Source organism: Syzygium oleosum, unplaced genomic scaffold (assembly GCF_021117445.2).
Source record: "Syzygium oleosum isolate NSW1041296 unplaced genomic scaffold, Sole_v2.1 Sole_v2.03, whole genome shotgun sequence".
Classification (NCBI taxonomy): Eukaryota; Viridiplantae; Streptophyta; class Magnoliopsida; order Myrtales; family Myrtaceae; genus Syzygium; species Syzygium oleosum.
The window spans coordinates 19,617,834-19,642,557 of record NW_026607487.1 but is presented as its reverse complement, the minus strand read 5'-3'; the positions used below and the strand labels follow the sequence as shown (position 1 = coordinate 19,642,557).

General features: G+C 42.9%; 3 protein-coding genes across 4 annotated transcripts; 2 read left to right on the top strand and 1 right to left on the bottom strand.

Moving 5' to 3' along the window:
• Positions 1 to 10,511: 10,511 nt before the first annotated feature.
• On the top strand, positions 10,512 to 13,350 carry LOC115666561 (glucan endo-1,3-beta-glucosidase-like). The gene is made up of 2 exons (XM_030588272.2): positions 10,512 to 11,615; positions 12,802 to 13,350. Exons 1-2 carry the CDS (start codon positions 10,575 to 10,577, stop codon positions 12,967 to 12,969), a joined length of 1,209 nt encoding a protein of 402 aa, XP_030444132.2. The 5' UTR covers positions 10,512 to 10,574; the 3' UTR covers positions 12,970 to 13,350.
• A 5,594-nt stretch (positions 13,351 to 18,944) lies between these two features.
• On the top strand, positions 18,945 to 21,071 carry LOC115683809 (glucan endo-1,3-beta-glucosidase-like). Of its 2 annotated transcripts, none has more exons than XM_056309217.1 (2): positions 18,945 to 20,081; positions 20,186 to 20,251. In XM_056309217.1, the coding sequence occupies exons 1-2, from the start codon at positions 19,041 to 19,043 to the stop codon at positions 20,216 to 20,218; spliced, it is 1,074 nt and encodes a 357-aa protein (XP_056165192.1). In that variant the 5' UTR covers positions 18,945 to 19,040; the 3' UTR covers positions 20,219 to 20,251. The 2 variants fall into 2 exon arrangements, with proteins under 2 accessions (XP_056165192.1, XP_056165191.1); XM_056309216.1 differs by lacking the exon at positions 20,186 to 20,251 and adding an exon at positions 20,378 to 21,071 and having other exon boundaries at positions 18,947 to 20,081.
• Positions 21,072 to 23,636: 2,565 nt separating this feature from the next.
• LOC115683810 (metallothionein-like protein 1) lies at positions 23,637 to 24,477 on the bottom strand. The gene is made up of 3 exons (XM_030608426.2): positions 24,319 to 24,477; positions 24,104 to 24,193; positions 23,637 to 23,970 (listed from the first exon to the last, which is right to left on the bottom strand). The coding sequence occupies exons 1-3, from the start codon at positions 24,372 to 24,374 to the stop codon at positions 23,889 to 23,891; spliced, it is 228 nt and encodes a 75-aa protein (XP_030464286.2). The 5' UTR covers positions 24,375 to 24,477; the 3' UTR covers positions 23,637 to 23,888.
• Between the last annotated feature and the right edge of the window lie 247 nt (positions 24,478 to 24,724).

The following is a 24,724-nucleotide window of genomic DNA, read 5'->3' as shown; positions in this document are numbered from 1 at the left end:
AAGCAGAGAAAAGGGAAGATTTAGGCCCAAATGACTGACCAGCGCAGAGATAGACGGAGAGGTCGCCATGTGAAGATTGAAAGCGATGATGGTGTCGCTGGCCTTGGGTGACGCAAGATCCAGGGTCGCCCAAGGCCAGCGACTCCGAATCTGGGCTAGGTTGCGTTGGATCCAATGTCTTGATCCCAAATTCGACTATTAACCGACAAATAGAGGGGATAGAGGGTCGGCTTACGAAAGCATCTGAGCTTACAACAGTGACGAGGTGACGAGGAAGTCGTGGCAACGCGCACGCAAGTTGTTGCGACGGTGATCGGCGCGTGGCAGTACCTGGGTTTCCTTTGTGTTCATGAGGGTGGTCTCGTTGTCCATGGCGGAAAGTGAAAGGGAGAAGAGAATGAAAAAACAAAAAACGAATGAAAGAAAGTGTCAACCCGAGCTGACGTGGAAAAAGAGGATGACACGTAGATGACAAGTTGGAAAAAATTTGTCAACATTTGGACAAAAAATTAACCTAGGGCAGATTTGGGTTTGAAATGAAAGTTTGTGATTTTTATGAAACAAAAAAAAGTTTGAGACAGATTTGGGACTACAACTAAAGTTTGGAGTATTTTAGAGAATTAGGCCGATGTAATTGGGGTTGCAATTGATGCCCTTTTCCATTTTTTGGGATCACACAACCACTTTTCTCTACCGGATATAGCCGTTGTTTTCAAAATTTTCAATCTATAATACTTAGGGGTGATTGGTCTCTGGTCCAGGAGAACCGGTTCCCAAAAGTGAAAATCGAGAACCGAACCGGTTGGTCCTAAGATTGGGAACCGGACCGACGGTGCAGTCTAATGGAACCGGTCGCTTAGGGTTTAGTTTTTTTTTTTTGGGTCAAACACTTAGGGTTTAGTTCGTATTTTATTAATTTTTGTTAATGAATTTATGTCGATGAAGTTCACTTAAGGTTTAGTTCACATTTTACTAATTTTTTGAAAAAAATTAAAATATATATATAGTTAGTCCGGTTCGATCAAGCTCCCCCTTGTAACTGGGAATCGGACCGATACTCTCAGGAACCGGACCAAATCGCTGGTCCAGGCGGTACGTTTTGCACACCTCTTATGATACCCGATTGAATGGGGTCAAACCAGTTTTGATGGGGGCATCCAATTGAATAGATTGAGCTCCAATAGCCTAAATTACGAAACACTTCATGGGATCAGAAGTTCCCACCTTTATTATTTATTGTGTTATATATATACTTTAAGTCGAAGTTAAATGAATGTTCGCTTCCGTGTTCATCGTGTGTTTATATCACGGACCGAATTCTTCCCTTTTGAGTGGAGCTTATGGCGTCGGGGTGAAGGGTGAGTACTGGAGAAGTGATGATATAACTATGAGTAGCTCTGAAGGCATACCTCTAGTGCATAGACTAGTCGGGAGTTAATGTCGTTATCTTGATGAGGTCATGGCATGTCAACACCAATTATCGTACTGAAGTGTTTTGTATATCTCATTCGAGGGACTAGATGTTAAGCTAAATTGGGCGTAGTATAGTAAGTGTTTTTTTTTTTGTCAAATGGGTTAGTTACTATTAACTGAACAATGACTTTAAAATTACCAACGACCAAAAGAAGATAAAGATTTAGGACTAATGAAGTCGGTCGATTAGTTAAGTTGACGAGTAAGGTTGCTCCCGGCGTCTTAAAAGTATAAGTTTTTAAGTTATGGAAAGTTACTCTTCTACTCTTCTAGAATATTGACATACTAAAAGAGAAAAATGTAATAACTTGATTTCTTCTTCAATTACATAATGGAAGATTAGCAAACTCACATCGTCCATATCCTCGTGCATGTAAAATTTTCACAGAAATTTCGAGCAAATACTTTGGATCCCTTTTTAATGCCGCACGCCCTTATATCGAACTTGTCGGGTTGTGTTCGATCTGATCCGCGAGTCGTGTTAGCAAGCGAGAGACCTCGATGGCTTTCCAACATCCCCAAATTGATGCAGAACCACTGCTTGGGAGTGCGATTAGCGCTTAGAGGCGAGCTTTGCGGATTTGTTTACAAGCAAAGGTTAGAATAGAACGGCTGGAAGCAGGCAGCACGTGGGGCATGTAAGGACTAAGGATTAGGGACAGGCGAGCAACGTTGGGAGACCCCTTCGTCGTTTATCGTAATCCGGATCGGTCACGTGTTTCGGAGACCTTTTTGTCAATGATCTTCCAGAAAAACGCAGACCGGAGTTTCCTCATGATCGGGGTACGGCCGATTTCTTTTACTCATTGAACGAACGTACGTTTGCAGATTCCTCCTTCACTCAAAGGACGGTCGATCATCAAGCTCGGGGTGGGGCCGATCGAGTTAAGGACATTGACTAGATTTAAATTATGTTAGTGGATCTGTTTAACGACTCGAGTCAAAAATGATCGCGACTCAAATTGATCAATTTAACATGTTTTAACTTATTTTTATGTAATACAAATTTAATTATCATACCCATAAATAAATAAATAATACCTTATCCGATTAAGGTGAGAACAAACAGTGAGTAGGGGGAAGATCGAGTGAGAATGAAAGAGGGTCATAGAGGCGGATTGGGTCTAAGTAAGGATGCGTCTGTTTAACGAAAAATGAGTGATTTTGAAAACTTTTTTCTGGAAATTGATTGCTTATATCGTTGAGAAAAATTAGTCAATGAAAAATATTTTTATCATTAATAACAATCAATGTCTAACTATTTTTGTTGGTGATGAAAATTTTTTCCATTCATTTATTTTTCTAAATGATATAAGTAATCATTTTTTGAAAATTTTTTTCCAAATCACTCATTTTCCGTAAAACGAACACACCCTAAGTTGTAAATCCATTTAACACTCATATTATTTTTAGCTTTACCAATCTAAATTTGTTTATGACCCATTTATCGAATATAGCCAACCCATATAACTGTTGAGATGCACTCACAATAGAGAAGTCCCACATCGGAGAATTAATATGGTGTGGAGCAATTAATATATTCAAGTTGGCCAATAACTCATTGGTTTAAGCTTTAGAGTGAAGGTAGGTCCAGCTAACTCGAACTTGGGCTCCCTCTTGACAATCTTCCCAACTCAAGTCATGAAACATGGGTTAAAAAAATGAGTTTATGATACATTTTGATAGGTCTAGATGTCCGACGAAATACAAATCATGAAAATCAGTAAATCACTTTGAATTTTGTAAAAGTTATGTAGGAAAAATACTTGTGAACTTTCCTGAAATGGCTCTCCAGTGTAATTTGTTCCTTTGCCAAGATTTTGTAAATCAACCAACTCAATCGGACTTTTTGTCCCGTTAATCAACGACAGTCGCATTCATTCCATCCAAAGAATTACTTATGTTTACACGGCACACCACATCGTGATGTAGGACGGAATCTTGACCAAAAATAGAACGAGGTTGGATTTTCATGGATCTTAATATTTAGTGTCACATCGAATCCCTTTGGGCAATATTTAGAGGAAAGTACCATCACTTTCCACACTTGAGGATATGTGTTTAGGAGGGTACCGTCACTTTATGAAAAGTAACGGTACCGTCCTCCAAGCATTTTTCAATCCCTTTTTACTATCTTTCGATAAAAGATGGCGAAGGTAGTTTATCCTTGTAAACCTAGTTTTCCCACAAAAGAGCTCGTTCCCCATGTATGTACCGTAATATAAGGTAAGAGAATCCTTCACTTTTTTGCTTCTAAGGATCACATTTATAGAAATACTTCGAAATATTATCAATGATACATTTATGGAAATATTTCGAATAAGATGATTTTTGCCAAATTCCCGTTTGAGCAAGCAAAGGGAACAGGCAAAGAAAATTAATAGATCACGCATCAATCAAATTCACCACAAAGAGCTTACGTTAAATTTTATTTAAAGGGGATCCAAATCCATGATGTGGTCATTCAACGAAAGAAATTGTCATTGTGTTTTGCCGGCATAATAATCTTTAGACCATTATAAGAATAACAACTTGTTACGGGCCATAAATTATTAAATGGGTGAACCCCATGATAATCCATGATTATTTGTTATTTGGTTTTTTGTGGTTTGGAATAGACTATTATTCTCACAGTAATTAAAAACTGCCATCCGGTCATTTCTCATTTTCCATTCACCTACGAATCCTACAAATTCAACAATATGCAGGGATCGAAGCTCGCGTAAATTGGACATGAAATTGGGCTCGGATTCTTCGGATGCAACGATATTACATGCATTGCACCCGACAAACCAACTGATCATGGACGGGACTTTAGCCAACTTGTGACTTTCAGCTCGGCTCAAGTCAAGAGTCGACTTTGTTGGCAGCTTCTTGAGAGCCCTCGGGTTACACAGACACTCGCGACGGTGCCTGAAACCGGAGAAAGTTGTCGCATGCGCGGTCAACAAGACATGTAGCCATCAAACACATCGGCAGACTTTGAGTAAAGATGTAATCGGCTTATCGTACCTAATTTTCTCAGAAGCATAAATTCAGGCATTCTGCTAAAACTCCAAGCACAGAACAATGAACTGAAACGAAATGATTAAGATTATTAGAAACGAATTTGATTTGTTAATTGGTGTTTTAGCCTTTTGTTGTGTGGACAACGACCCCGACTTTAATATGGCTCGAGACGACAGGATAAACAAGACTTAGGACACGAGGGTTTTTGCTACGACTTCGACATGGGTGATCAAATAATGCATTCGTCTTGTTACCGAAAGAAAATACAATGATTTCACCCAAAAAATCAAAGGTCCTTTTGTATTAACCTATGCCTAACATAAGTGAACTCAAAAGTAATTTTCTATGAGAGATTGTTATACAAGGGTTTCAATAAAATCTCTCTTGCCATGGCAAGACAAGTCGAAAGAGGAAACCTATTCTTGCTAGCAAATCTTGCTTCTGCTGGGGTAGCTCTTCTCCATGAGCTGACCCGAGAACTCTAATTTAAACAGCATTAGTGAGTCTTCCATTGGCTAACAAACTCTTTCCGGCTGCTCATACTTGTACCGCTAGAAAGATTTCCTAGTTTGAAACGGGACGAGGGCACTAGCTGGCTTCAATAGCAGATGTGAGATTTTGTGGGAATATTATCAGCTGTTCTAAAAGTTCAAGTTATCGGATGAATGTGTGATATTATTTAAATATTATAAAATTTCTCCTCATGCTTAGTCTGTTTTTTTGCCTAGTATTGATCATGGAAATCTTTCATTAGGAAGGCAAATATGGGACTGGAAATATTTGAACTCAGGAATTCCCGCTTTGATACCCATTTGAGAATTAAAGAGAAATTCCACAATTCTTTATCCGCATTATTCTTAAGATAAGAGTTAAAGGCTTTATTTGAGAGTTAATCCTACTTGCTTAAGATGAAAAGATGAAATCATGAAAAATCTTTCTTTCAAACGGAAAGTTGCTTTAGACATTAAAGCAATCATACGAATTTCGCATGGCAAAAAATAAAAATTGCAAGGGTTTCATCTGTTTATCCTCTAAAAAGTAACTTTACTTTCGTTCCAAAATTTGGAAAACAGAAAAAGTAATTTACAATTTTGGAAAATTACAAAAGAAATTTAGTTAACTCGACTAACCTGTAAATGAAAGTTATTAAGGAAGAGACTTAGGCCCTGTTTGGTTCAGCATTTGGAATGCTCATTTGGGCTCTAAAGTCTCTTGACCAAATGCAAATGGTGTTTGACAACTTTTTTTACTCACTTTTGGGAGATGCAATTGCATTTGGAATGCTCTCCAAAGGACTTTTGGCCAATGCAAGGGTGGAGGTGCCTTGAGAAGTTGCATTTTCGGAATGCAACTTGCACTGTTCATCGCAACTGTTCATCTTCCCCAGAGCCAGGTCCGGTGGCCGGCGACCGCTGCCTGAGGGCTAGCCCGACCCCGGCAATCGCTGCCTGGGGTCACTAGACCTCAAGTGTTGCCTAGGTCGCGCGACCCAGGCGACACCTGAGGTCGTGTGACCTCAGGCCGCCTCGCCTGAGGTCAGGTGGCGGTGGCCGGCGACCGGATCTGGCTGTCGGCGGTTGGCCGGCAACCAGATCTGGCCAGCGGCGGTGGCCAGTGGTTAAGCTCTATCGGAACCTCTTTTTTTTTTTTTTTTAAAGTATTAGCAAAAATCTTTTAGCCCAAGTTGATTTTAAAAAACACCAACCAAATACTATTTGCATTTCAGAAAACCCCTTTAGCCCAAAGGTATTTGCATTCCCTCAAAGGCATTCTCCTAAAGTCGAACCAAACGGCCCTTAGTCGTTAGGGACATTAGCTGATAGACGAGGAGGTCAAGGAGGTAAAGTATATGCATGCGCTCGGTGCACCTAACTCATAAAAATATGTGAGCCCATCGTGAGATCCATCGCAATTAAGAGATCACGCACATGAACTGCTATCTAAAAAGTTTCCTATGAAGTCGAGATGCCCTTCCGACTAAACTAGAGTGATTAAAAAGTGATAATTCTTCATAGAATAGGCTATAGCTCGTCAAAAGCCAAAAATTAGATCTATACGGAGTAATGCTTATTTTTTACCTTTTGGTTTTTTTTCAAATCTTGCTATACAAGTACTTTGATTTTTTCTTAACTTAAGCAATTGAAAATCTCACTATACAAATATCGACACTCATTTTCATTTGTAATCTCTTCATAAATTTTAAAAATTCGAATACTCTTTTATATTTTGACGACAGAGCAGAAAATTATTTGTTATCATTTTAACAAGTCAAAATAGACGAGTTCATCCAGGGTGTGGAAGGCAACTTGTTAAATCAACGAAACCTACGGAACCATTTGCCTGGTAGGTTCTGGGTTGGGTATCAGAGGTCGAGGGATAAGTTCTGAGTCCTGAAAAAGCCTTTGCATCCGACATGGTAGTTTCCGGGATTTGGGGTCCTAACCACCTAATACACCCCGTACGAGGTATCATGTATAATATTCAAGTAATGCTCTCCTTTTTTGTAATCACAATTCCTTTGTAAAAGTGAGAAATACAATTTGCCCAACTAGGTCATTAGATTACTCTTGGTTTAGCGTAAGTACCAATTATCACCTAGTAGCACGCGCGTCCCACCTGCAGAGCAAGATCATGTCTATACCGGGCCCTTGATTCGGAACGCTGACGGACCGTCGCCTAGGAAGCAATTTTTGTTTGGGCCTAGGAAGCAATTTCAAAAGTGAGAAAAATCTGCCCCGGAAAGATGTTGCTTCAGCTGGATATTAACAGTAAATAGCCCGTACCAGGAAAAAAATTTATGTGAAGTCATCGTGCTTGGAATCATCAACATTAGAACATAGCAGCAAAATAAAATGATTTATCACAACGAACTGAAATGCATGCTCTCAAAAGAGCATTTTCTCATAGAAGAGAATGGAAACAAAAACTGCTTCACAGAAGAAACAGTAAACTTTTTTTCATATCAAAGAGCGTTGGCAGTAGAGGTGAGCACAGTCCGGGTGGGCAGTTTCCACCATGGAATTGGGGACCACTTATTGTTTCTATGGACCCACCTCGAAATCGGACCGATTGGTTCGGTCATCCAGTTCCCGGGTGGGTCCATGGAACTGGTCTCACCAAGCTTCACGCAAATGGAGGTGATGGAGAGAGAGAGAGAGAGAGAGAGAGAGAGAGAGAGAGAGAGAGGCAATGAATGGCCAGAGGCACGGCCATGAGTTGATGGAAGTTGAGAGTTGAGATCGTGAGTTGATGAGTGTTGAGCTTGTGAGTTGAGACTGTGAGTGAGAGATAGTGAGAGTGAGATAGGACGAGCACTTGGTTGATGGGCGTTGAATTTCAAATTAGGGATTTTGTTCTGATTTCAAAGATGATGGGCCTTTTTGTAATCATGGATTTTTTTTTTGGTAGTGTGGTGCTAATTCGCTATCCATCAAGATAAGACTCTCGAAAAAAAATGACCGTTATGTTAAGGGCTTGTTTAGTAACATTTCTATTTCTCTATTTTTTTGTTCTTTTGTTCCCCGGAACAGAAAAAAAACAGAAATCCGTTTAGTAACATCAGTTAGTTTTTTTGTCCCCGGAACAGAAAAGTGATTAGGAAATAGATTTGGAATAGAAATAAGAAATAAAAAAAATCTACATTTCTATTTCCATAACAAAAAGAAAAACAAGATTAACTCTCTCTCTTTCACAAGATATTCTCAGACTAAATCCTAAATCCCAAATCCTAAACCTTAACCCTAAATCCCAAAATCTTAAACCTCAATACCCAAACCCTCAAACCCATAACACTAAAATAAAAAACCCTAAACCTTCAAAATCTGAAACACCAAACCCTAAAATCCCAAACTCAAAACCTTAACCACTAAACCCTAAACCCTAAACCCTAAAATTCCAAAACCGAAACCCTAAATCCTAAACCCTAAAATCCCAAACTCAAAACCTGAAACACTAGACCCTAAACCCTAAAATTCCAAACCCGAAACCCTAAATCCTAAACCCTAAAATCGTAATTCCAAACCCTAAATCCTAAAACGTAAAATCGCAAAACCCCAAACCTTATTCCTTAAATCCCAAACCCCAATACCCAAAACCCGAATCCCTAAAACCCTAAACCCCAAACTCTAAACCCTAAACCTCAAAATTGAAATCCTAAAACCCTAACCCCTAACCACAAATCCTAAAATCCTACACCCTAAATTGCAATTTCTTCGACTACCATCCGGTATTTGCTTTGAATATAGGAGTAATTTTCTTTATGATTGTAATAAGGTCATCCAATTTTATATCCTAATATATTATTATTCTATATCTAGTCCAATTTTATCTAAACATGAATTGTTAAGTCCCCTAAACTGCAATTTCCTCTACCACCATCCGGTACTTGCTCTGTTTATAAGGAGTACTTTTATTTATGATTGTATTAAGGTCATTCAATTCTATATCATAATATATTCTTATTATATTTCTAGTCCAATTTTATCCAAACATGAATCGTTAAGTCTCCATCGACAATTTTATAATTAAATGAAAAAATTAGGAGTAGAAATTTTTAGTGTTCTACCAAATGCATTTCTGTTCTTTTTTTACTCTGGAAATAGAAATTTTGGGCAGTTACTAAACGCGTTTTTTTGCTCAGAAACTCGTCTAGGGAATATAAATAGAAAAAAATATTTCTGAACAGGAATTATTTATGGGAATAAAAACGTTACTAAACAGACCCTCAAGGACCACTCCTCTTAGGGATGGCATTTGTAAATTTTAAACGTTGGAATGTTTTCTAAGGAACCTTCGAAAATGGATTCTCAATATCTCAGGTGCCGCCGTCAGATTAAAAAAAGGGTAAAATCTCGTTCGTTGATTGTATATAATTTATAAGAAAAGACGCGGGAAAAAAATACTAAATGTCACTTTAAGATCTGTCTTTCGACGAAGAAGCATGTAATAACTGGCTTCGAGCTCGAACCCCAGCTACAAATGAACTCGAAACAACAACAAAATACCACATAGGACTACTCCAAATCCACGGGAAAAGTGTTGAAAAAGTCATAAACCTTTTGTATTTATGCCAATTTAATCCCAAATCTTTTTTTGGTGCCAATTCAGTCATAAACCTTTTGTCTTTGTGCCAACTCAATCCTTCTGGCTAATTTTGATCGGATTTTGGTGACGTGGCTCCGGCCGACTTATGTGGCCCCACCGGCGTTGACGTAGATAATTTTTAATAATATTTTAATTTTTTTTTTCAATTTTTAAATATTTTTTTATTTTTTCCTTCTTTTATTTTTTTTCTCTTTTCCTTCTTCTTCTACCGGTCACCGGCGATAGCCGACTGGCTGGCCTCGCCGGGCTTGGCCTAGGTCTACCGATCACCGGCGATAGCCGGCCGCCTAGCCTCGTCGAGCTTGGCCTAGGCAAGGCCGGCCCTCGCCTATGGCAGGCAACAGCGACCCTGCCCTCGCCCAGGCGGCCAGCCATGGCTGATGACCGGACCAGTCACCAGCCAAAGGTAGAAGAAGAAGGAAAAGAAAAAAAAGAAAAGAAGGAAAAAAATTTAAAAAAAATCAGAAAAATATTTAAAGAATAAAATAAGACAAAAATATTATTAAAAATTGTCCACGTCAGTACCAGCGGCGCCACGTAAGTCGGCCGTCATCCACGTTATCAAAATTTGGCCAAAATTAATTGGAAGGACTGAATTGATATAAAAATAAAAAATTTAAAATTAAATTAATGTAAAAAAAATAATGATTAAATTTACGTCAATGCAAAAATATTAAGGACTTTCTCGACACTTCTCTTCCAAATCCACAGTCATTGCTCCCATAAATGCACGATGACGAGCTTCCGACTTCTCCCTCACGTTGCCCCCCACCGCACTGCAAGTTAGAAGACGAGCCCCGTTCGGTCCACGGCTCCATCGTCTACGTACACTATCCCCTACTCCACGGCCCACTTTAATCGAGCGCGTGGACCGCACTTTCCGCGCACCTTTGCTCTGCTCTGCTCTGCTCTTCTTCTGCGTCACTTTAAGTTTAAACCTCGTCTCTCTCTCTCTTCATTTCCTCCACGAAACGCACTACGGACTGATCATGGCCAACCTGTTCTCTCTCGCCACGGCCATCTTCTTCCTGTCCGTCACTTGTACTCATCTCTCCCGTGCCGCGTACCCCATCGGCGTCAACTACGGCACCATCGCCGACAACCTCCCCCCGCCATCCCAAGTCGCCAACTTCCTCAAGACCAAGACCACCATCGACCGGGTCAAGCTCTTCGACGCCAACCCCGACATGCTCCGCGCCTTCGCCGGCACCGGCATCGCCGTCACCGTCAGCGTCGGCAACGGCGACATCCTGTCCCTCTCCAAGCTCCCCGCGGCCCAGTCCTGGGTCGCCACCAACATCTTGCCGTTCTACCCCCAGACCCTCATCAACCGCATCGCCATGGGCAATGAGATCCTCGCCACCTCCGACAAGGCCCTCATCGCGCACATCTTGCCCGCCATGAAGGCCCTCCACTCGGCTCTCCAGCTCGCGAACGTCACCAACGTCCAGGTCACGACACCGAACTCGCTCGGGATACTCGCGTCGTCGTATCCTCCGAGCACCGGCCGTTTCCGCCGGGGGTACGACAGGGTCATATTCGCTCCGATCCTGGATTTCCACCGCCAGACGAAGTCCGCCTTCATGGTGAACCCGTACCCGTTCTTCGGGTTCTCCGCCAATAACCTGGACTACGCGTTGTTCAAGCCGAACGCCGGCGTCTTCGACGCGGTGACGGGGATGAACTACACGAACATGTTCGACGCCCAGATGGACGCGGTGTACTCGGCGATGAAGAAGGTGGGTTACGAGGACGTGGAGATCTCGGTGGGAGAGACGGGGTGGCCCTCGGTGGGCGACCCCAACCAGCCGGACGTGAACATGGAGAACGCGGTGTCGTACAACGGGAACCTCGTGAGGCACGTGAACACCGGGAAGGGAACGCCGTTGATGCCGAACCGGACGTTCGAGACTTACGTCTTCGCGCTGTTCAACGAGGACCTGAAACCGTCGACCTCGGAGCGGAACTACGGGCTGTTCAAGCCGGATCTGACTCCGGTTTACGACGTCGGCATCATGAGAAACGAACCGGTAAATGCTCTTCCTTAAACCCTTTGCAAATCTCGCTTTATTAACTGGGACGGGGTACGTGATTATAGAAATAATTAAGAGTTAACTACGCTGAAACTGATAATATCAAGGCTGAGGGTATTAATGGTGCGTTTGGTAATCATTATGTACCCGAAAATAATTTCTACTCAGAAATGATTCTTTTTATTTCACTCCCGAAAATAATTTATAAGCATTTGAAAGCGTTCGGTAATTGTGCAAAATTTTCATTATCGAAATAAAAAAAAAATTGATTTGGTAACGATATAAAATTTATTTTTATTAATAATATTTTAATAAATATTTTGAATTTTTTTTTTGTTTGTTTTTAATATTTTGACAAAAACCTGAGCCCTCACCCAGGCCGCAAGCCGCCCTCACCCTTGCCGGCGACTGACCACAGGTCAGGAAGAAGACTGGCCAAGAAGAAAAAGAAGAAAAAAAGAATTTTTTTTTCATTTCTGATTTTTGTTCTCAAAATTAATAATCAGCTTTTTTTTATTTTTAATTCTATTTTAAAACTGATTTTGAAAATAAATTTGCATTCGAAAATAAAAAATTTATCAAATAAATTTCTTTTTTTAGATAAAAAAATAAAATCGGATATTATTTGATCAGTTATCAAGCAGTCTCCAATTGACTGGGAATATGGACGGTACATTTTTTGTTGACTGACCTGTAAAGATTGCTTCTTGTGCTTTGAAGATTCGACCATCGTCGTCTTCGTTTTCGTACTTCCGACGCGTTTAGAGGGAGATTGGCGTGGCGTGTCCGGGAATTTGTTTTCGCCTTTACGTGTACAAGGGGATAATTTCTTTCGTCTGATCTGTGGAGCTCTGACGCATAAAAGACGTCCCTTTGCTTCGAATGACGTGTCTGCCGTAGAAAGAGACGTTGGCTCTTGGGTCCAGCTTCGCTTTGCCCAGAATGTCCTCGCTCTGTTACCACATTTACGTTTACTGGAGGGTATATTAGTCCATAAAAATTATATAATCGGAAAAACAGAATCTGGCGCCATTTGTCAAAACTGACGTTCCTGACAAAGGCAGGAACATAATCAGCTGACAATGTTCGCAAGTTTTTGAAATCAGCTGCAGCCCGCGTGTGCTTCCTTCGAGATCTAAGCCGGCCATTTCGATTAGTCCTTTTGTTTTTTTGTTGATGACAGGCTAGTGCACCCGCTCCGGCATCGCCCGATCCGGCATCGCCCGGTCCGACCGCCCCATCGAGCAAGAAGGAGCCAGATGCGGGAAGTTCGGCGAGCCCGTATCGGAAATCCAAGGAGTTGTTTATGGGAGGATGTTGCTTTCTGTTTGCATACTTCGTATTAATTTGAAGGAAAAGAGGGAAATATGAACGTTACACTTACACTCGCTTTTTCTATGATGAGAGCAAATCGCCGCTTTGTATATTAACATGTTATTGGCTTTTTGGCGCTAGATTTTGGGGTTGCCATTGATCCCCTTTTCCATCTTTTTTGGATCACGCAACCAATTTTCTCTACCGGATATGGCTGTTGTTTTCAGAATTTTCGATCTATTATGATACTTGGTTGAATGGGGTCAAACCTGTTTTGATGGGTGCATATAATTGAATAGATTGAGCTCCAACAGTCTGAATTACGAAACACTTAATGGGATCAGAAGTTCCCACCTTTATTATTTATTTTGTTATATGTGGTTTAAGTCGGTGTTAAATGAATGTTCGCTTCCGTGTTCATCGTGTGTTTATATGATAGACCGAATTCTCCCATACTCTCGTACCCTTTGAGTGGAGCTTGTGGCGTTGGGGCAAAGGATGAGTGATGCAAAAGTGATGATATAACTTGTTCATGTGAATGATATTAGGATATTTGTGCTAAGAGTTTTAGAATAAAACAATTATGACTCTGAGAAGCTCTTAAGGCACACCTCTCGCGTATAAATTGGTCGGGAGCTAATGCCATTATCCTGATGAGTCCATGAAATGTCGAAATCAGTTGTCGTACTGAAGTGTATTGTATGTCTTGCTTGAGGGATTAAATACCTGAGCTAAACTGGGTGTGGTACGATCCGATATGAGGATGTTATTCGCCGTACTATTCTTAGGTACAATTATAGATGGAATGTTGGCCTAGTGTTCTCGACTTACCAAGCATCGCACTGGCTATACTATGTTAGAAATCTGTCGGCCCGTGACAAATGGTATCAAAGTAGGATCCTTCTGGTAGATGGGTGATTCGGAGAAAAGCGTGTGGTCTACGCAAACCTATGAGGGCGAAGAGTGATCACCGGGGTTAAGAGGGCTTGGGCAAGATGCAGTTCTCGTATACCTTCTAGGATGGCAATGGGGGAGACATGAATGTGCCGAATTACTCACCGAATAGGAAAGATGTTCCTAGATCAATGGGCAAATCTTAAAAGGAGGTCTGTTACCACGTTTTCAACAAGGAAAAATCTCCATTGGTCTGTTGAGATCAAGAGAAGCTTGGTAGGTTAAAGAAGGTACTGCCAAAGGAGTGCAGTTAGAGATCCAAAAAAAAAAAAAAGGATTGTAGTTATCTTCGAATGCCACACTTGTTACCGAGAGCACAAGTGATAGGAGAGAGAGCTGTGTTGCCTCCCGCTTTTGCCCCTTCCATCGGTTGTCACGCTTTCCTTCAAAGAGGAAGCTCCGTCCCATTGGGAAGCTACTACAATGCTAGTTCTTTTGATGCTCGGAGTTCGTCTCGCTCATTTTAATTGCATTTGCTTTCGCCATTTTGGTCGATTTTCGCTAAGTATGTTGTCGTCCCTATCGGAGTTGCTTCTATTATTATTATCCTAGTCAAGATTTGTGATTTTCATGTTTCTTTGCAATTTGCGCAATTTCCTTGTGTGTTTGCATTGTTTTTGGGCAATTTCGGAGGTTGTATATGGTGAAGCAAATTTTTTTTGGCTATGCGCTCTGGTTTTGAGTGTTTTGGAGGTGTTGAAATTGAAATTCTTGTAATTCTTTTGGTTTGCTTGCGAGTTGTTTGAAGAAATGCCAGTTAAGACTTTCCCATGAAAATTGTGGATTAAATAGATTGAGAGGGTGAGAATTGAGCTATGTTCTTGAAATATTGCTCCATGAGATTATAGCTATATGCTCTAAAAAAGGATCCATCGGTGAGATTGCCAATCTGTGTGTATATATGTGATGAACATAATTGAGGTACTCATATATATATTGAAAAATAATCATCTTATTAGTTACGATAGTAATTATATTTACTTTGACTATTTAAGCTTTATTTTTTTCTAATATCAACAAGAAAAACTTAGTTAGAAAAATCAAGGCATATGTAGGAAAAAAAGCGAGTAGTTGAAAACTATATGCATTGTAATTATGTGTACAACGTGCTTTAAATGAATGAGTACGAATTTTCATAAAAGGAATTAATTATAGATATATTGCTGAGAGCCAGGGAAAACCAGGTCAGCTTACAGCAGGTATGCTATTCCACATGGGTGAACCTCTTGTTCAAGCCCTTCAGGAACTGCCTTTTAGCTGCAAAACTACCCGGAGATTTAGCTCAGAGCATAGAGACGCTCAGAGTGACCAGGATGATGTTATGCCCAACTGGCCGAGCTGCATTTCTTAGAGGATTATGCCAGGCTTTAAAGAAAGAGATTTTTAGAAAGGCATGGAAAGTGAAAGGATTTAGATTTCACAACTTTCCCTCTTGTTCCAAACCGAAGGATTACATGGCCTTATATAGGCGTTGGGGAATACATGCTGGACGACGGTCCAGATAAGACAAAACACACTTAGAACGAGTACATTATTGGACTTCTGTCCGCATAAAACAAAACTCACCTAAACTAAGTACATTATTTGGCACACCTACAACACACTCGTAGAACACTTAAAGCATATTCATAGGTGAAACAGGACCCGGCTATGATATGCTAGAATGATGCCGGTTAGGTGGAATAGTACAAGCTTATCTCCATCCAGAGTTATAGTCATAATCCGAGCCGTCTGAACTGTTTGCACGTTCGTATTCTGCTATCTATCTCTGTGTCAGAATGTGTTCGAAATTATCTTCAGTGATGACCGGCGTTGGGTTCGAGGAAGAGGATGCATGTGTCAAAAGGTCTGGAAAAGCAGTATTTGGAGTGTTTTGTGATAACAGGAGGTCATTCCACATTCTGATGCCAAGGCTTGGTTGTGGATTTGGTTCAGGTAAGACTGGCTGAGGCAAAACTGGCTGGGGCCAATTTCCTAGTTGTGTGTAGTGAGAGGAAGAGCTGGCATCAAGTCCAACGGATAAGGACAATGGTCCATAGTCATAGGGGTCTTGAGAGAGTGGTCCACCCCATGGATCCTGAGATGACTGCACCGGATCTTGAGATGACTGTGCTGGATCTCCTATATCTGACATTTCGTGATCTTGTGATAATCCAAGCTGTGCCTGTGCTTGTTCGTGCTCGTATTCTCTGAGTGCTTGTCTTGTTGTAGAGGAAGATCCTTCGTGATCCCATGAGACGGGTGTGAAGTAATCCCATGCTTCTTCTGGAATAATGCGATTTTCTTGGCATAGGATCCTTTGGAGTTCCCTGTAATTATATTCAACAGAACCAATGCGACTGGGGAACGATTTATAGACACGTGCAACCTGGAGTTGTGACTGAGGCTTGTAGGTAGTAGTACCTACTGCGGCGGGAGTATTGGAAATGGTACCATTATTATGCACAAAAGTCCAAGGACGGTGGAATAGTACAACAGTGTGTGTTTCTGGATCATCTCGGACTTTTTTCACTTCTTCGAGAAAGAGTCGTTTCCAATAAACAGGAGGGTAAAACCATTTGAGCACAGTTAAAAGGTTTTTCTCGTGTTCATTTAGTTGAACGTAATCAGCCAGAAGCAAGTTGGTCAATTGGAGAATAAATTTTCTGGTGGGAAACTCAATAGCTATTACGTACTTGTTGGTTAGATACCATAATAGCCATTTAAGTTTGTCAGGAAAATCATTTTTTCTCCAAAGTAATGGGTGGATGAAAGGGTACCTCGAGTGTAATCCAGAAGAGTCAAGAATAGATCCTCTATGGTGGCGAAAAAGGTCTGTGTGGCATTGCCACATGAGATTGTCAAGATTTTCAATGAGCTTATCCTTTTGAATTTGCTCAAGTATTTCTTGAGGATATTCTAGGCTTGGCCAATCTCGGAACCGTTCAATCTTGTACTTGTCTGCCCGGAACGGGAAGGAATGTCTGAGAATATATATGTTGATTTCTGCCGATGCTTTTGGTCTGGAGAGAAAGTCTGCAAGCACATTTTTCTTTCCTGCAATGTGTTTGGTTTCGAAAGAGTATTTCGAAAACCATTCAACCCATCTAAGTAGCTGAGGATGAGGGATCTGCTTCTGCTTGAATTTGGTCATTTGGGGAAAAGAAGCCATATCCAGTTCTACCAGAAAATGATGGCCAATAAGATGGAATTCAAACTTTTTTATTCCATTCTTTACTGCCAAAATTTCCTTGAAGGTAGAATGATAATGCATTTTTGCCTGAGAAAATTTGCCACTTTTGTAAGCGCAAAGATGTCGCTTACCATGAAGTTCTTCGAACAATATGGCCGCCCAATATTCATCACTGGCATCAGTCTGCAAGATTCTCTTGCCTGTGGATGGAATTTGCAGACGGGGAAGATCTTGCATAATTTCTTTGAGTTCCGCAACTGCTTTAGTTTGTGCCTTTCCCCATGGCACTGGATGCTTTTTTAACATCAGTTGCAAAGGAATTAACAACCTTGCAATATTTGGAACAAAATCTCTAAGATAATTGATTATCCCGAGAAATTGTTGAACTTGCTGGGTTGTAAAATTCTTTTCAGGAAATTTAAGTAATTCCCTGGCAATGTGCGGTCCTGGATAATATGTACCTTTGTTAAGGTGCATGCCAAGAAATTCAACTTCTGTCTGGGCAATGGTCATCTTTTTCTGAGAAAGCATGATGCCATGTTTCTCCGCAATTTCTGCAAACTGTTCAAGAAGTCGACAGTGAGATTCTTCGTCTGGGCTGTAGAGCAATATGTCGTCAATATAGACAGCTGCACTAGATAGGATCGGCTGGAATATGCGACACATAGCCTTTTGGAATAAGGAAGGAGCAACCTTGAGACCAAATGGAAGAACTCGCCATTGAAAGTGTTGGTTGGGGATACAGAATCCCGTCTTTGGTCTGTCATCAGGATGAATGCCCAATTGCCAGAATCCGGCTTTGAGATCAAACTTTGAATAAATATGGGCTTTAGTGATTCCCGCAAAAAGGGAATTTTGAGAAGGCAAAGGGAATTTGTCATCTTGGAGGAAAAGATTAAGAGGCTGGTAATTGATAACCAATCTCATTTTTCCTCGATTTTGCTCAGCACGTTTATTGACATAAAAAGCTTCACAAGCCCATTGATAGTTTGAAGTTTCAATAAGGCCTTGTTGCAACAATTCTGAGCATTCTTTTTGAGCAAGAGCCAAATGCTCTGGATTCATTCCCGAATGACTTGCCTTTGTAGGATTTATATCCTCATTTTTCTTGAAGGGGAGTCGAACATAGAATTCTGGGTTTTTCCACAAAGGATTTATATCCTTTTCCTTTTATGTTTTTTTTTCTTCTCTTCCCTCCGCCGGCGTCGAGCAAGGGTCACCCTCGCCTGCCAGACGTCGGCGAGGGCGACCCTCGACTGGGCTGGGCGAGCGAGGGTAACCCTCACCGGCGTCAGCGAGGACAACCCTCGCCCTCGCCCGACGCCGGCGAGGGCGACCCTCGACTGGGCTGGGCGAGCCAAGGGCTGACGACCTCCGCCGACCCCGGCTATGGCCGGCGGAGGGAAGAGAAGGAAAAAAAACAAAAAAGGAAAAGGAAAAGAAAAAAAAAAGACGAAACTATCCTTGTTCCGGTCGTCGGAACAGTAATGTGCTCACCGGCTGGTGAGCATTTGACCAGCCGACGAACCCAGGCCCTTACTTAAGACTAATTGGGCACTTCGAATCTTTATTTGAGACTGATTGGATACTTCAGGCTCTTATTTGATATTATGTCCACTTGCGGTCATTTTTTGAGAAAAAAATCCTATTTGGGATCCTTGGAATTTTTCCCCTTTTTTAACTCACGTTACCCCACGGCACCACAAAGTGCAAGCTGAACGCGTTCATTCCACAGCTCCATCGCCCGCGTACACTTGTTCCAACCACGTCCCATCCTGCAGATCTCGGTGGGAACCACCGTCCGTAGTCGACAGCCCACGTGTTTTTAGCGCGTGCACCGCACTTTATTCTTAGCTTGCTTTTTCTGTTTTGGTTTTTGGTCGGAGCTTAGCTTGCTTTACTCTTCTTCTTCTTCATCTGCGTCATTTTAAACCCCGCCTCTCTCTCTTCAATTCCTCCACGAAACGCACTCCGGACTAATCATGGCCAACCTCTTCCCTCTCGCCACGGCCATCCTCTTCCTGTCCGTCACTTGTCCCCATCTGTCCCGCGCCGCGTACCCCATCGGCGTCAACTACGGCACCGTCGCTGACAACCTCCCCCCGCCATCCCAAGTCGCCGCCTTCCTCAAGTCCAAGACCACCATCGACCGGGTCAAGCTCTTCGACGCCAACCCCGACATCCTCCGCGCCTTCGCCGGCACCGGCATCGCCGTCACCGTCACCGTCGGCAACGGCGACATCATCTCCCTCTCCAAGCTCACCGCGGCCCAGTCGTGGGTCGCCGCCAACATCTTGCCGTTCTACCCCCAGACCCTCATCAACCGCATTGCCGTCGGCAATGAGATCCTCGCCACCTCCGACAAGACCCTCATCGCGCGCCTCTTGCCCGCCATGAAAGCCCTGCACTCGGCCCTGCAGCTCGCGAAAGTCACCAACATCCAGGTCACGACACCACACTCGCTCGGGATACTCTCGTCGTCGGAGCCTCCGAGCACCGGCCGGTTCCGCCGCGGGTACGACCGGGCCATATTCGCTCCGATCCTGGATTTCCACCGCCAGACGAAGTCCGCCTTCATGGTGAACCCGTACCCGTACTTCGGGTTCTCCGCCAAGACCCTGAACTACGCGTTGTTCAAGCCGAACGCCGGCATCTTCGACGCGGCGACGGGGATAAACTACACGAACATGTTCGACGCCCAGATGGACGCGGTCTACTCGGCGATGAAGAAGGTGGGTTACGAGGACGTGGAGATCGCGGTGGGAGAGACGGGTTGGCCCTCGGTGGGCGACCCCAACCAGCCGGGCGTGAACATGGAGAACGCGGTGTCGTACAACGGGAACCTCGTGAGGCACGTGAACTCCGGGAAGGGAACGCCGCTGATGCCGAACCGGAAGTTCGAGACTTACGTCTTCGCGCTGTTCAACGAGAACCTGAAACCGTCGACCTCGGAGCGGAACTTCGGGCTGTTCAAGCCGGATCTGACCCCAGTTTACGACGTTGGCATCTTGAGAAATGAACCGGTAAGCGCTGCTCCTTAAACCCTTTGCAAATCTCGTTTATCAACTGGGACTGGGTATGTGATTAGAGAATATCGATGGTTACATTTTCTGGATCAGGATTTCAGGAGGAAATGGGAACGTGGTTTTCAATGACTTAGCTGTAAAGATTGCTTTTTGAACTTTGAAAATTCGTCCACCGTCGTCTTCGATTTCCAACTTTCCACGCGTTTAGCGCCATTTGTCAGCTACGGCACGTGTTCTTGCTTCGAGATCTAACCCGTCCATTTCGATTACTCGTTTTTTTTGGTTGATGATAGGCTAGTGGACCCGCTCCGGCGGCCCCGTCGACGAGCTCGGGCAAGAAGTGGTGCGTGCCGCGATCGGACGCGAGCGACCAGGCGCTGCAGGCGAACATAGACTACGTGTGCAGCACCGCCCAAGTGGACTGCAAGCCCATACAGGCGGGCGGGGCCTGCTTCGATCCGAACACGGTGCGGACGCACGCGGCGTACCCCATGAATGCTTACTATCAGGCCTTCGGGCGGCACGACTACGACTGCGACTTCGGGAAGACGGGAGTGATCACGGCCGTCGATCCCAGTACGGCCTCCTCGATCTCGTGCTTTTAAAAGAGACAACGACGGTGTTGGGCTAACGACGAGAAAATACAAAAAAAAAAGAAAGAGAAAAAACGTGGGAATTTGAGAAGGAAGTCGGTGACGGGGCGTCGGTTCGAGGAGCCCCGTGTTGGGAGTGGGAAAGAGTTGTTGTTTATGGGAAGATGTTGCTTTTCGTTCGATGATTACTTTATATTAATTTGAAGAAAGAAAAGAGGAAATTTTCGACGTTACAGCACCCGCTTTTTGCGTTGGCAGCAAATCCCGGCTTTATATATTTTATTGGCTTTTTGGGCACGTAATTGGGGGGTTGCAATTGATGCCCTTTTCCTTTCCCTTTTTTTGGATCACGCAGCCGCTTTTCTCTACCGGATATGGCCGTTTGTTTTCGAAATTCTCGATCTCTATGATACCCGGTAGAGTCGGGTCTCTATGATACCCGGTAGAGTCGGGTCAAGCCGGGCAGAAGTTTTTGATGGGTCATCCAATTGGATTGATTGAGCTCCGTAGTCTGAGTTACGAAACGCTTCAAGGGATGAGAAGTTCCCTCTTTTATTATTTATTGTGCTATATATAGTTTGAGTCGGAGTCAAAGAATGTTCGCTTGTTTGTCGTGTGGTTGCCCCTGTAATTGTCGCATGGTAAGACAAAGCATAACTTTTATAACGCTGTCAGTATACATTCTCTAAGTTTTTAGTTTAGTGATTTGTCATCTATCGGTCAACATAAATAGTTTCTATTCAGTTAGGCTTTATTTTTTTTTTGGTCAAAGTTAGGCTTATTTCAAATGAAGATTTCGTTATTATATAATAGAAAATAGTCAATTTTCAATATATTTTATGTACTCCAATCCCAAATCTGCTCACGCGTTCAAAAATAAACACTAGTTTCTTCAAAATTTATTAACATCGGAGCTGTTAGATGTCGATCATTAAAACCCACATCTTCATCAACACGCGCACATTCATTTGGAATAATAACAACCTTCAGATATTGATAATCTTGAAGAAATCAAAGTCGATTTTTGGACACGCGACAAATTTGGGACTATAGTGAAAGTTGAGGATTTTTTTTAAGACAAAAAATTTGAGAAGAATTGGAATTCGACCTAAAGTTAGGGGTTTTAAGAGAACTAACTACACTGTAATTATAAGATTTCTTCAGACTACGGGTGCACAAAAGAGCCTGGATTTTCGGGTTAGCTTTCGGACCAGGCCTTTTGTTATCATTCGGGCGGGAGCCCTATCCGAATCCAAAACCAATTGTTCTGGATCTCTTGAAAATTTGAAGGATCGAAGTTAATCTTTTCACTATCCAGGCTTGGGCTCTCAGAGAGTGGGCCGTGTGCATTAATGGATCAGCACTGTAAAGAATAACCAAGCGAGTGAGTCACTGAATCGATGCTTAAAACCGTCAGAACCGGGTTCTTTTCTGGTTTGGTTCCATTCCAACTTCCTCCAGCACTCGGTTCTTAAGCTTGAAAGCAACTCGTACCGGATGCAGCTGAGCTGCTCGACATTATTCCCCAAAAGGATTTGATGTGTAAACTTGTCATGCTGCACTATTAACCATCTCCTAGGTTCCTGGAGGCTGTTCTGTCGAGGCTGAGTTGTGTTGGCTTGGCAACTTACGATTGCTATGGTCATATTTGCACACTGCTTGAGCTGTTTAGTGTGGAATGGGTGATATGCTTGCAGTGGAGCGCATCATGTTCGTAATTTGTTTTCGTCGACGAGTCTATGACCCGTGTATTGTCGGCCTGATCCATGGACGTATCCATGGATGTCTTGCTATGCAGATGTGATGGACAGGAGGAGGAAAAACCGATGAGATCGTTTCTCGAACTGGCATGACATCTGCTCCAGCTGAATTTACGCGTCTTAGACAGGTTTTCTATCACCTCTACCAAATGAGAATCGCCGGGTGCAATTCAAGACCAATTCCCGACTCTCCTCATCGCAAGTAAGGCTTGTCTCGTCATTGATGTTTGTGTATTTCTAATGAAAATGTCAGTGGGTGCGTATCGAACAACTTTAATGAGCTCAGGTCGGTGATAGTTGACGACGTTCTGGGGTTGGATATAGGATTGTTCTGAAAACACGGTTATTTCATGCATCATCATTTGAGCTTCCTGTTTGCAGTCACCTGAGGCTGAGCAACTATGCGTAAAGTGACCCTCTCCAACGTAACTTGAAGCACTCAGCTTCAGCTACACGTGACGAAATTGAGAATTTGTAGATTAGAAAAGTAATCGGTGAACGATGGTTGCAGTTTCATGTTAAAAGTAATTCCGTGGGTTGGTTGTCGTCGTTCATCGACTCTTCAGTATATCAATTCCTGGTAAATTATTGTTTTGACAATCCAATTCGAACATCCTCATATATGAAATGTCCAGTGAATTGGCTGATCAGAAAGCTCAGGTAGAGGAGTAGGACATTTCCTGCAAATCTTTCCGATCCGCTAGCCTTGACGAAGAAATTCAAATCGCTCCTGGCCGCCGGTGACAGATCTGTACATGGAGGAACGACCTTGACTGGTTCGACGCGTACCCACCAAATAAAGGCCAGTCCAAAACGTCATTTTACCTGTCATTATAATTAACAGCGACAGGTACTCAAGCAACCGACTTTTTGGGCTAGAGATATTGTAATTTAGTGCAAGTGGGTGGAAGTCTTGCACACCACGGCGTTGAAACGTAAGGAGGTAACGACATTTACTTTTTAAGAACAACCAATCGAGTGGCCTCCAATGACGTGTCCATCACCATTGCACAACCACCAAATTAAAGCCCAGTTCAAGCAAAGCGTCACTCTGCTCGTCATTACAATTATTGAAGACGAAAGTGTTCAAGCAACCCGACTTTTTTGACAAGTGTTGTATTATTGACGAGAGTGGTGAAAGTCTAGCACTACACGGCACTGCAGAAGATGACTTAAGATAAGCTAAAAAACTGAAAAAAGATTCACAATCCATCCAAATCCATTCAACTTTTCATACACAGAACATCACAAACAGGTTGCCTGGCCTGGGATTCATCATCATAAGCACACCCAAGTTCAGGAGAGAAGGATGCGTATGACCAATACCCAGGTCTGCATTATTCACCACACAGGGTCACTATAGTCTTCTACACGAAAACCACTCCATACACGCGCGCTTACAGACACAATAGACTTCAACATTTAAGCGCTTTTTTTCGTTTCGGAGCCGATCAACAGTTGCATGGATCGCACTGGCAGTTTGATCCGCACTTGCAGGCGTGCCCTCCCTCGGTGCTCTTCTCCGGCATCTCACTGGGGTTCCCGAGATACATGCGAAAAGATATATACAAGCCATATTTCAGAGTCTACACAATCAATAAGTAGATGCTGCTAACTATTCTTGCATGAGAGGTGGAAGGGAGATCTTGCCCTATGTGATACTCACGTTTTCACAGGAGCAACCCCAGCAATGATGGTCTGAGAGGTGGTGGTGGTGGTGGTCTCTGAGAGACCCAAGCCTGGGTTCCTCCTGCATCTGCACATAAGACAATCGACACGAACACATCTAAGTCATCATCAACTCATCTCACCAGGATTTACAATGAACTACAGTGCATATGAGCATATATATATGCATAGGCACATAGGACGTGACATTACCCGCTGCCACAGTTGCAGCTAGGGCCACAGCCACAGTTTCCACCGCAGGAAGACATCTTCTTTCGATCAGAGAACTGGAGAGCGCAACAACAAGAGCTTCTCTGTGCTTATGGGATTGGATTTCTTAGGACCGAGCGTGTGAATCTGAGGGCCACGGTTGCACCTATTTATTATCTTGGTGGGGCGAAACGGCGAAGAATCTCGGCCGCACACGTGGTTGAATCTCGAGCTGGTTACGTCTCCTTTGATGTCCTGGTACCACTTCTTTGTTCTCTCCCACGTCAGACAGCCAATTAGGATTCGCACGTCCATGTCCAACGAAGGCCGAGGGATGTTTCCTTATTAATTTTCAGTATAATTTAATGAGATTTGACTTAATCATGTGGGGGGAAAAAATCAGAATGGG

What these genes read in the sequence shown, in the direction of transcription:
- LOC115666561 (XM_030588272.2), top strand. Translation starts at nt 10,575, where the DNA reads ATGGCCAACCTGTTCTCTCTCGCCACGGCCATCTTCTTCCTGTCCGTC. An exon ending in GCATCATGAGAAACGAACCG is followed by an intron (nt 11,616 to 12,801) that starts GTAAATGCTCTT and finishes TGTTGATGACAG; the next exon opens with GCTAGTGCACCCGCTCCGGC.
- LOC115683809 (XM_056309216.1), top strand. Translation starts at nt 19,041, where the DNA reads ATGGCCAACCTCTTCCCTCTCGCCACGGCCATCCTCTTCCTGTCCGTC. An exon ending in GCATCTTGAGAAATGAACCG is followed by an intron (nt 20,082 to 20,377) that starts GTAAGCGCTGCT and finishes GGTTGATGATAG; the next exon opens with GCTAGTGGACCCGCTCCGGC.
- LOC115683810 (XM_030608426.2), bottom strand. Translation starts at nt 24,374, where the DNA reads ATGTCTTCCTGCGGTGGAAACTGTGGCTGTGGCCCTAGCTGCAACTGT. An exon ending in AGCTGCAACTGTGGCAGCGG is followed by an intron (nt 24,194 to 24,318) that starts GTAATGTCACGT and finishes TCTTATGTGCAG; the next exon opens with ATGCAGGAGGAACCCAGGCT. An exon ending in GGGGTTGCTCCTGTGAAAAC is followed by an intron (nt 23,971 to 24,103) that starts GTGAGTATCACA and finishes CGGGAACCCCAG; the next exon opens with TGAGATGCCGGAGAAGAGCA.